The sequence below is a fragment of the Cotesia typhae genome, unplaced genomic scaffold, assembly GCF_013202065.1.
Source record: "Cotesia typhae breed Kobodo isofemale line unplaced genomic scaffold, CoteBio_Ctyphae contig_50, whole genome shotgun sequence".
Taxonomy (NCBI): domain Eukaryota; kingdom Metazoa; phylum Arthropoda; class Insecta; order Hymenoptera; family Braconidae; genus Cotesia; species Cotesia typhae.
The window spans coordinates 1322640-1334702 of record NW_027423758.1 but is presented as its reverse complement, the minus strand read 5'-3'; the positions used below and the strand labels follow the sequence as shown (position 1 = coordinate 1334702).

Below are 12063 nucleotides of genomic sequence, written 5' to 3'. Positions count from 1 at the left end.
TCTCCTTCTTCCCCATCGGGTTTCGCCCAAGGGAATTTACGTTTCAGACGTTAAGATTGGGATTCTAAGATACCGAAACTCGACATGGCAATATACCTTTTGACAATCGAGAATGATGAATATCACCGGAACAATTTCTCATACACCCCCACACCCCAACACACATATACACTGTACTCTTATACAGTTATACTCTGTAAGCTCACTCGCAACATCTAATTGACGTAGTTCTAAAGCCCACCGTCTCCACAGAATTTCCTCTTCTCCCCTCTCAAGAAGAAACATTTTGTACTTCACCCTCACCCTCACCCTCACCCTCACCTTCACCTCTACACTCGAGGTCTTATCGAAATAGATGAGAATTTCAAGATGAAACCGCAACTCTAATATATTTAATCTCTCTCATGCTCGAGATCTATTTCCTACCGAAATTATTTAAATCCACTTAAACGTCTACTTTGTCTATCATACTCCTTCTTATCTCTTTATTATTTTACTGAGTTGTATTTATACTTTCCCCATTTTAATCATAAATTCATTTATCAATATTATTTATTGGATTAAAAAAAAAAATAACAAATTAAAAAAATTTTTCAAGGCATTTTATTGAAAAAAATAATTAATTTATAAATTTAACAATAGTGTAAATTATAAATTACATCTTGTCGAGAAGATGGTAAAATTATCCCAGGATAAATATTGATTTTAGGTGGAATTATTTATAATTTATACGAATGCAGTGAGTGTAGATAATGGTAGTTGGTTTTATCGCTGTGGAAGTCAATAATCGTAGCATTGAATCTTAAGTTTAAAACAGAGTGGGGTGAGATTTTCTTAAAACCGTCTCACGGAAAATAAAATTCTAATGTATTATATTGGAGAGAACAAACTTTTAACTTTTTCTTAATGTAATTGCGGAAAATGCAATATCCATATAAATATATAAATATATATGTATATATATATATATATATATATATATATATATATATATATATGAATAGAGAAAATCCAATAGAAAACGTACCTACCAGAGAATTCTTAACCGTTATCTTAAAGTTTAACGCTAAATCAAAGTACATCCGATCGTTCGCGTCGAATACACATATTTTATTGTTTCATAATAAAAGTTTCTGTTAGATAGTTCAGACACTTTGTTGCGACCTTTTTTCCAGCTCAATTTCAGGATTATAAAAAAAATAAAAAACCTCTGACGGATAGTCAACTTTCTCGGTATTATTTGCTATGAAGACATCTTTGGTGTTCCCCGTTTTTGTTCCTCAACTTTTCTCGGAACGACTTATATATCTCTACTCGCAGCGAGGCAGAACTCGATGCAGAAAGAAAAGTTACGGAATGGGGAGGGAGGGGGAGAACCGTCTGGGGAATTAAAGCCGATTTGATGATGAAAAATCAAAATCCTATGATCGAGCTTTTATACATGAAATATTGAAATTGAGTTGAGCGTGATATCTTCAATGGAATCAAGTGACGTTGATATGTCCCAGCGCTGCGGAAATGTTATTGCTCGAATCCAGATGACAGATATTACTAAAAATGAGCTTGCGCAGCAAACAATAATAATCTTGGAACGTCATGAACGTCTTAGTCTGTGAATTTCGATGTCGCTAGTTGCTTCTCCGCAAACTCATTAAGTGCTCCGAGGGCTTTTGGTGTTTGTGCTGAGGAAACACGAGTTATGATTTTCGTTTTTGAAAGCTACAGTCAGCCCGGATGACGTTTGGGTGGAGATTGTTGTAATTTAGCGGAATTATGATAAGACAGTTTAAAAATTAATTTTATTTTACTATTTAACTTTTTCATATGAGTTAAAGAACATCTGAATCTAAAAATGAGTTTCCCTGGGTCTAATTGCCTGTAAGGTGTTAGCGCAAATTGATCGATAGCCTGGAAATAAATAAAAAAAGAATCTCCAAACGTTATCATTTGGCTAGTTTGTATTGATTTAGTTTTAAGCCAGCAGATAAGGAAGAGGCTGTTATTTTTGAAGGTTGCTATAAGACATAATTGAAGATTGGACGAGGGTTTGGAGCTAGCCATAATTTAAGGGCAGAGTCCGAGGCTCATTTAGGGGATGAAGCTCGATCCATATCGTGTGAAGCCCATTTCTCTGGAATCCCTTCTACTCCCCGAAAGTGCTGCTACATGTATCGTATTTGTCAGTCAGGGTGTTCCGTATGTACCAACAATTGCCTTAATACATCACCTTGTCATCCGGCATTAGACTGGCGTGAAACGTGAACTTAAATTAAAATAATAAATGATAATTTATAAAAAAAAATTGAGACTCTTTCCGTGACCTTGTCACTCCCTGGAGCTTCGATAATGGTGGTGATCAATTAATTACCTTGGACTTGGCTGTTGAGCGAACGAGTGACTAATTAGACTGGATGGGAATCCCCAGGGTGACAAATGCGACCCTCGGTACCAGACAGGAGGGTAAAGCAGAGTGCAGCTAAGTATCAGGGTGCATGCAAATACTGATCAATTTGGATTCTGTTAATTACTGGGCTTTTTTTATCAGCTAACCACCCACCAACGGCAAGGTGCCGTTGGTGCATCAATCCAAGGGCAATCTCCCGATTGGATCCTCCAGCCAGGGATTATTTATTTACCTGGATAAATATCCCGTGAATAATCCAGGAGATAATTTCCAGGTGGTTGGACGTGAAAATATAAACCCGGTTGATTTCTCCAAGACGTCGAAGGAGTCTCTGAGGAGCACTATTCAAGCTGGGCATATGCCTGGTTGGGCGCCAGCAACCCAGATCGTTATAAACTACCGGGTTGTTATGGTTGTTATGATTATAACCGAGCTGAGCTGAAGTTTCGCTTAGAACAGGATGCCAGTTGGAAGGACACGGTTATTAAAGAGCGATAGCGATGTATAAACAGGAGGTTAAACCGCAACAGTGTCCATTGGCGTAGTAAATCAACAAGTTGATGCCGCCAAGCATATTTTATTGGACTGCTCGTAGATTTGGGAATCAATAATGTATCAGCATTTTCAGTGGAGCACTCAAGTAGATTGTTTTCGGTTATAGCCAGTCCTGCGACAGATGACGGTACAATGGCTACTAAAACACTGGATTACTTATGAAGCCCTGCATCACCGGTCTACATCAATTGATTATGCAGAAACTATCCTACGCGTGCAGAGTCCAAGTATAATACCGTACGCTGGAACAGGTAACTGGAGTCTACGAGCGGTTGTAACGCGGTCGAGCCTTTATTGGCCACTAACTTCCTGTCGTACGGTCGACTGACCAGTAATAACCATTACCAGCGGGCAGCTTTACGAGCCGACTTAAAACTTAACTCCTACGACGGCTACTCTGCTCTCCAATCACCATTTTCCGGCTCTTCTGGCTCCTATCGACGATAGTAACATGATACGAGCCTTGCAAAGCTCTTTGGCTACGTAAGCTCTTGCTAGCAAACGGAGAAAGATACTTTGAATATCTAACCAACTGATAGTGACATTTTTGCTCCTTCTAAGTAGCTATTTCCGGATAAAATGCATCCGATTATTATTTTTATCAAGATTTCTTGATCTTGTAAGGTAGCCATGCATTTTAATTCTCCAAAAAAAACAATTTTAGTGCCCTTTAATTCGATGGATATCTAATCTACCTAAAGCGATATTTTAGCCTTTTTAAGGACCAATGGGCGCCAATACCTCAACAAAAGGACTTTATAGCATCTTATCGCACATCCAAAAAAGATTCACGAAATTTCTAGCCACTTTAGAGGTGCAATAAATTTATTTTACTACCTTTAATGGACCGTCGCGTTATTGTTCCTGGGATATGGCAGTATCACAGTGAAATACTTGACAAATGATGTATTTCTATGCAAAAAACAGTAAACAGCTTAAACTTAACCTGAAAATCCATTCGCTCTTTGTACTTTGATGCATTTCGATGTGGAGTGTAATGCAGCCCTCGGGCGTTGTTGAAAGCCATCGCTCTAAAGTACCAAAAACTAAAAAACTGTAAATTCTAATGGAGAATAGAGAAATGTCCGTAATTTAGACAGGTGGGGGCATAAAACTTGTGGATGACAGAGCCCATGCACCCTATTTGAATAGTTATTTGTTCGAGCAAGCAAAGTGTTTTATTTCAACTTTTAATTTACAGTGGTACATTTGTTACCGTAAGTGCGTCTGCGGCCAAGTGCTCCGCCGATAAATTCACCCTCGAGGACGCTGGAAAATATTCCCCCCACCACTTGTTTCTCGAGCGTTGGGATAATAAATTATTATCTAGATTACCGGTGGAAAAACCCGCGAATCTTTTCGTTCATCCTTGATTGAACTATTTCTTAGAGACTTGTTAAGCAACAAAGGGCTTCGTTATGTTATATGCTGCGACGGATGTATATTGTATATATAGACTCGAGAAATGGGACGGTCGTTAATGCAGTAATCGGGCGATCGCGATATTTCCAGTTCCGGTTTCGGGCCCGTAGAATTGCTCCGGATTACCAGGAAAACTGAGTCAGCGTTGACGGTAGCACTCTCAGCAGTACATTCCGGGCTGATAATACGGAAAATCTCCCACTCCCACCGCCTGCCAGTGAGATAATTCCTCTTTAAATATCGCCGTTACCTTTTTTACAGTTAATGCTCGAGTATAATTACCGATTGAGACTTTTAGATCCGATTTAAAAGCCAGTGGTTTCGGGTTTGTTATTAAATGTTTTAATTAAACTGTTATTTCTGATTAAATATTAAAAATACGGAAAAATCATAAGAATCATTTTTTATAGAAGATTAAATTTTCTATCGAAAGTATTCTTGTCATTTTTTTGATATCTCCCACTGTTCGGCTGTAACTTCGCGAGCAAAATAATAAAATGGCTTTTAAAGAAAATTCGCGCAATAATTCACTTGGGAATGTCAAAAAATTAAAAAGCCTCAAATTGTATTATTATGTAATGGCACATATATCTTACGCTTATTATTTAAAGCGGAAGAGAATGTCACAGTACAAGTAGGGAGGTGTTACGTGAAATTTCAGTAACGCCGACGGCAGCCTTAAGGGATGCCCATAAATTGTAACGAAATAAAAAATATGATAAAAATAGAGCTTAAATTTGGAATTTTCATAAGGAAATATATTTTCTCGGGAAAAAGGCGAGTTAGGTATGAGGTTTTTTGTTTGCTAAAAATATCCTCCCTTTCTCTAACACATTAGATCTTTAGAGAATAGAATATAAGCTGGTCCTTTTTCTTTCGTTTTACTTATCCAGATCCTTTAACAAGTAACCCCTGGATTCTCGTGCTGACAGAAAAAAATGCTGACTCAACCCTCACAAACGTCTGCCAGATGTTCTCATTTCAATAAGAAAAAAAACTTACACAACCTCGGTTTTATCTTTTCCCTTTTTTTTATCCTAATTTAAAAAAATTTTATTTATTTCCCGGACCGGTTAAAAAATTCTATTACCTTTTTTTTACAGAAATAATCCCGTGTTCAACAACTATTTGTTTTTATTTTAAATCGTTTATTATTTTTAGACTACCTTGGCTCCGACGACTTTATTGTTTTAATTCCTGGTAAAAATGCAAATTAAGCTAAACTCACTGCTTGCTTTAAAAATTAATTCACACTGAGATTTCTCGGCGCTTAATAAAAAAAAAATACTTTGCCCGGGACTCGAACCCTACATTTCCGGGCACTTAATTAACGATTTTCACACTGCGCTACGACAAATTTGGTGACCTAACTACTTTGATAAAATTTTTTTTTTTTTTTTTTTTTTTTTTTACTAATTTCTGGTCCTTTTTTAATTTTCTGGGTGCAATCTGGAAAATTTTATACGAAAAAAGGACGAGCACTAAAATTTAATCATGTCTGACCATTTTGTAAGAATCCAATACCTTCTCTCGGCGATTAATTATTCCTAATGTAAATTTTCCACTCGATTTCTTTAAATTAACTCTTGAAAATAATAGCCAGGAATCGAGCTGAGAATATATTTAAATTCTGGTCTGGATGTTACAAACTTTAATTGAATTTTTAACCCAAGATTTATTAAAAATAAAAATCTCCGCATATTTTAATAGTAATTTTGTGGGAATAAATTAACAATAAAAATAGTAAATAACCGTGGTATCCGTAGCATGTGGAAATATAAATAACTTAAATGGGGTAAGTTTATAACTCACTGGTTCGAAAGCAGGAAAACCGAGAAAACGATTGACGAGAAAAGTTCAAAATAACGAAGAAGAAAACAAGAATAGTGTCTAAATAATTGAAACAATTAAAAATCTTTTGTTTCCGAGACTACGCGGCATTATATCGACGTTGAATAAAAGGATTACGTAATCCGGAATTAATTGGATCAATGTTCCGGCGACAAATGTTCGTCATTGTCTTTGAGCTGAGCTGCTAAATAATTTACCTTCTGGATTTTAACGACGGAAATCGGGGAGTTATAAATCTGACGAATTAATTGCGAGTTTTTTAGTGACCTGGATTATTAAAAATAAATTTTTCTATTTTTAAAAATTAATATTCAGTTAATCAATCTTTATAATATTATTAATAAATTAAATTTTTATTTAATTCTGCTTTTAGGTTTTGGCTTCGTCACATTTCAAAGCGAGGACGTAGTCGACAAAGTATGTGAGATTCACTTCCACGAGATCAACAACAAAATGGTGAGTGTAATTCTGCTAAGAACATAAAGCGATAGTTTGTGCCCGAAAATGAGATTTTGTTGGCGAAAATAGGTGTTTGCTGTTGAAGCCAAGACGGAAATAATTTAGCTTATAATCGAGGCATGCTTGCAGTGGTTATTTGTATTTGTCATACAACCAATCCAGGAGTACTCCAGAGAGTTTACGATAAACCAGTAGCTGGTAACAATTATGACGGACTAGAGTCGATAGTTGTTTGACTGGTCCATAGCCTCAAGGAAGTTTGTTGATGCAGAATATCGAATCTTGACCAAAAGGGAGCCATTTTTTTATTGTTTTATCAATAGACAAGAATTTTTTATGTATTGACTGGATGTCAATCCATGTCAAATCATGTTTTGGCCACATGATCTGGTCATATGACCTCATTACATTTTCTTTTATTTTTAATGCAACAAAAAAGTGAAAATTGTTCTTTAATTGGTCCAATTATATTTTTCCAGGTGGAATGCAAGAAAGCACAGCCAAAAGAAGTGATGCTCCCGGCAAATTTGGCGAAGACGCGAGCGGCCGGCCGAGGTGCGTACGGTGAGTTGGTGATGGTCGCGACTCCCCCAACCACTTATCGTTATGCGCCGTATCCCCTGCCATCTGCAGCTGCAGTTCATGCTCACGCTGCAGCGGCACAAGCCACTCCACATCATCTGCTCGCGCCAATTGTTGCTAGTGCTGCTACACCGGGAACTGCCGCTAGTTATCAATACGCAGCAGCTGCAGCCGCTGCGGCTGCTAACCCCACTGCTGCGACTGTTTATGATGTAAAACGGGCCCTGGCAGCCGCTGCGGCGGCCTATCGACCCCACCCAGCTGCTGCGGCTGCTGCTGCTGCCTCACGAGCCGCTACTTTAACCTACTCGATGAGTGATCTTTTGGGAGTTCAAGGGCTGGATATGGGAACCGCGGTTTATCATCCGATACCCACTATTGGACTATGACCCACCATTTTGCCGTTGTCTAGACCTCAGTAAGAAAAATGGCGGAATTTAACTGACTTTTACGGAAACATTCCAGATTTGGGGAGGTTAACAAAAATTGTGGTGAAAGTCCTGGAGAGATTTTAGGAAAATCTTTATCAATTTTATCATATCTCTTACCGTTTAGCTAAAATTTGAAGTTTGTGCCAAAAAAAAATAAAAAATAGATAGAATTTGATTTTGAAAGATTAAGTTGTCTTAGCAGGATTTTCACTACGAAAAACGCAATGTTCAACAATACACTGTGATCGTAGTGTGACTTAGAAAACATAGAAAATAATTAGTTGACAGCTAGAAGTAGTCTACCGATCGCGGCCTCGGAAAATCGTCAATAGTATTAGAATCTTAAAAATGACGAGTCAGTTCAGCAACAAAAAGACTGGTAGGAGAATAATTAGGGACAATTAGACGAACGTAGACAGTAGCTGTAGCTTATAGTTCTAGACAATAAACAAAGCGTTTAAAAAAAGACAAGAATACCTGGAGCTGTAAAGAAAATTACAGTTTAGAGTTGTTGAATACCGGCGTTCCGAAGATCCAATTCCAATGAATATAAATTTAAAAGGGGCTCTTAGAGCGTCGGAGGACACCTGGATTTATTATCGAACCGCGACGTGAATCGGTAACGATGTGTAGGTGGAAAACGACCGATGGAACAGTGCATTCTCTGCATTCGGATACTCTATAGATTTTCGTATGTAGTCGAAGGAAAGAAGGATAATAACTATGCCAGCTGCGAAGTACCTAATTCAGTTTCGCCGTAAGCCCACCGGCTATATCGAATAATTAAGTTTCGGCGTCTATCACAATTACCGCTAAAAGCACTTCAATTAAAATTCTATGGAACTTAATGCCTTCAGCTGGCGAAGTATGTCCGGGTATTGCACCAATTGCTTCTCGCTCTATTTCTCTTCCCATTTATTACTCTCCACCCCTTATCAACCCTACCACCTCCCCCTTTGACTAGAATTCGCGGCCACTAATAACTCGGGCAACAACAAATGATCATGTTCAACAAGATGTTCTAAGGAAAATAATGTCTGACATTCCCTGAAATGACTATATATGACCAGATTAAGTGATATCAGGTCATATGATCTGATCATGTGGCCAGGTCATGTGACCAGATCATATAATCTTATAAATTTTTTTACATATTTTTTTCCCTAAAATTATAATTAATTATTAAGAAAATCATAAATTATAAAATCTTCTTTAATTAAAAATTAATCGCAAAATTACGTGAGCAGATTCGATAACGGAGTGGCTGAATTAACAAACTGTTGCGTTTTTACGGATAACATGAAATTTCATAACTTAAATACCAAAAAGTTATTAATCAAAATAATAAATAACAATAATAACAAATTATTTAAGATAAAGTATTTAATATATAAAATACATAAAATATTTAATAAAATAAAATAAAATCACAAATATATATGTGTATATGATAAATGTTCAACATATGCTTTTACCTGTACGTACCTAAGTAATTTTTTTTAAAACGGCAAATATTTACAAAGTATTTATTAAATATAAAAAAATTTATATATATAAAAAAAATATACACATATATAAATTGATATATATCATATAAGATAAAAAAAAAAAAAAAAAAGATATATTGTTTTTTACCTACAATAGACTTTGATATAATTATATTGATATTGGATATATTTTATGAGTACCTAAAGCCAAATTAGAAGTTTTTTTCACTGTAATTTATTTTGTTACTATTATTATTGTTTTTTTTTTTTTTATTTTTCGTTAATAGATAAAACATATCAAGTATAATCTAGGCGAAATATGTCATAGTTTTAATGAATAATAAATAATATATTGTTTATTTATTAATTAAAAGTATAAACAACTAATTTAGGTTCCTAATAGGAAGTTATTCGATTAGTTAGTTTATAAAAGTTATTTATTATATTCAGTTATATTTAGTGAACTCTATGTTCACCTACTTTATTATTATCATTATTATTATTACTATTATTGATTAATATGTTATATTAGCGGTTTAGTATTTGAATAATAATAATAATTATATAAAAGCCGTTATAATATGCCGTTAGATTAGTACATTTGTCATAGGTCGTTCTTTGTGGAAGTAGATTAGTCAATAAATTAAATACCTTTTTTTATGTACGCCTCAATTTTAGGTGAGTACCATTTTTATTATTATTTATGTCTTAGACAATTTTCTTAATAATAAATTTATATCATTCATATACAATCCATATATGGCACAATATATACTTCGTATATGGCATATATGATTCCTATATGACAACTTTTAGAACTCTGAAAATTTTTCTACAAGCATCATTGTAAAATGAATTGAAAATCAAAATCTATCCGCCCAAAATTTTTCTACTCCCTTTATATTTATTTATTTTCCCTCACCTAAAAAAAATTGAGGTGTAGAAAATCAAAATACCAAATGCAACGAATCTTCCACTGAGAACGAGCATAGGCTGTAATAAAATAACAATTATAAAGAATGTTTAAACGACGATAATAGTTATAAAAACGTATTTAATGATACCTTGTAGCGGTATACGCTAATTATAACCTGTATTTTTCTCCACCACTTCTACTTCTACTACTACTACTACTACTACTACTACTACTACTACTACTACTACTACCACTATTACTATTACTATTACTATTACTACTATTTATCATTAAAAACATCTATTCGTACACATATTACTAGGCTACTTATTGCTGAACCTATTATTATTATTATTATTATTATTATTATTATTATTATTATTATTATTATTATTATTACTATCTATTGTTAATTAATAGCGTAAGACGTGTGTTTTAGAATAACTTAAAGTCTAAACAAAGTATCTAAGCCCGAGGGCGCAACACTCGTAAGTAGACAAAGTAATTTATCAGGTTGGTTAGAAAAAAAAATTATCAGAATTAATAATTATTAGTATTAATTTTTTTTCTGGTAATTTTTTTTTACTAGTGCTTGGGATGTGGTACCAAATGTCAAAAAAAAATAATTAATTAATTCATTAATGTAACCTAAATTTTTTATAATTGCTGTTTTAAATAAATAAGTAAATAAAATTAAAAAATAAAGTGTAATCAATGATAAAAGTATTGACAAGAATAATTATTTATTTAATTAATAAACAATGATAATAATTCGTAAAATGACGCTTCACGTCAGATTTGACGTCATACCAGCCCAGTAGTGATTTTTAGGTACGAATTTAATTAAAACTTAATTACTTATACTTATATAATACATAAATATTTAATATTTATACTTACATGGTTATTAATGAGTGTTAATTATAGTTAGATATGACAGCTATTATTGCCATCTGTGAGAAAAAAAATTTTGACTAAATATTTATACTATATTTATATCTAATGATAATTAAGATTAGAGATAGCGAGTCTGTAGTGTATTATTAGTTGTGATAATAAGTGTTTTTATTAAGTTGGTTAATTAATATATTGTTAATTAAATGTAAATCGTCGATATAAGTGTCTGTAGTCTGTATATAATTAGCCATATTTATTCTAAATTGGAAAAATTTTCATTGATCGGATCTATAGATCTTTTTTTAATATAATTGCGATTTATGGATCAAATATAAGAGATACGGAAAAATTGTAAGAAAGCTTTTTTGTAGGAAATTTAATTTCATATCAAAAGTTTTTGTTATTTTTTCGATATCTCTAACCCTTGGGCCTTAATTTAAAATTTTTAAAGTATCTTACGAAATATCTGATCAATTAAAAAAATTTTCAAAAAAATAGAAAAAAAAAACCCCGTAAAAATAAATATGGCGATTATCTAACTAGTCAAACTAAGCTGTATTAGTTAAAGCCTAGATTTAAAAACTAACTACGAATTAACAAATATGTAATCGCTAAAACTAATCATAGAGTCTAGGAAGGTTTACTGTTAAATAATACTAAATAATTAGATTTTTGGATTTATTTGTCGTAGCAATTACTGAGTAAGGACGCCTAGAACTATTACTGTTATTATTATTATTTCGAATTAATTATTAATTATTAGTAACCTATTGATTAAGCAATTAGTCAGAGCCTAGTCGATAGCCAGAGAGTTTTAGTTGTGTGGTGTTATTTTAAATTAGAATATCCAACATTATGAAATTTCATGGATGCTCATTTTTACTATTCATTTATTTTTTAACCTAGAAAGCTTTTATCTTTTATTATTTTTCTCCAGCATTTTTTGAAAAAATTTCAAATTTGAAATTTTTCCAAAAAAAAATCTCTCATCTCAAAATAAAATTAAAAAATTTACAGCTTTGCTTTTTTTTACTTTGTAAATAAAAAAGAAAATCAAAT

At 33.5% G+C, this 12063-nt stretch overlaps 1 protein-coding gene across 5 annotated transcripts in view; it reads left to right on the top strand.

Moving 5' to 3' along the window:
* Positions 1-12063, top strand: part of Rbp6 (RNA-binding protein 6) — a 271526-nt gene that overhangs the window by 243826 nt on the left and 15637 nt on the right. For 4 of the 5 annotated variants that reach the window (XM_074249673.1, XM_074249672.1, XM_074249669.1 and 1 more), the window contains exons 8-9: positions 6606-6688; positions 7171-7255. In XM_074249673.1, coding sequence (XP_074105774.1) covers positions 6606-6688; positions 7171-7255 — 168 coding nt within the window. The remainder of the gene's footprint in view (positions 1-6605; positions 6689-7170; positions 7256-12063) is intronic. The other variant, XM_074249671.1, reaches the window with a different exon arrangement.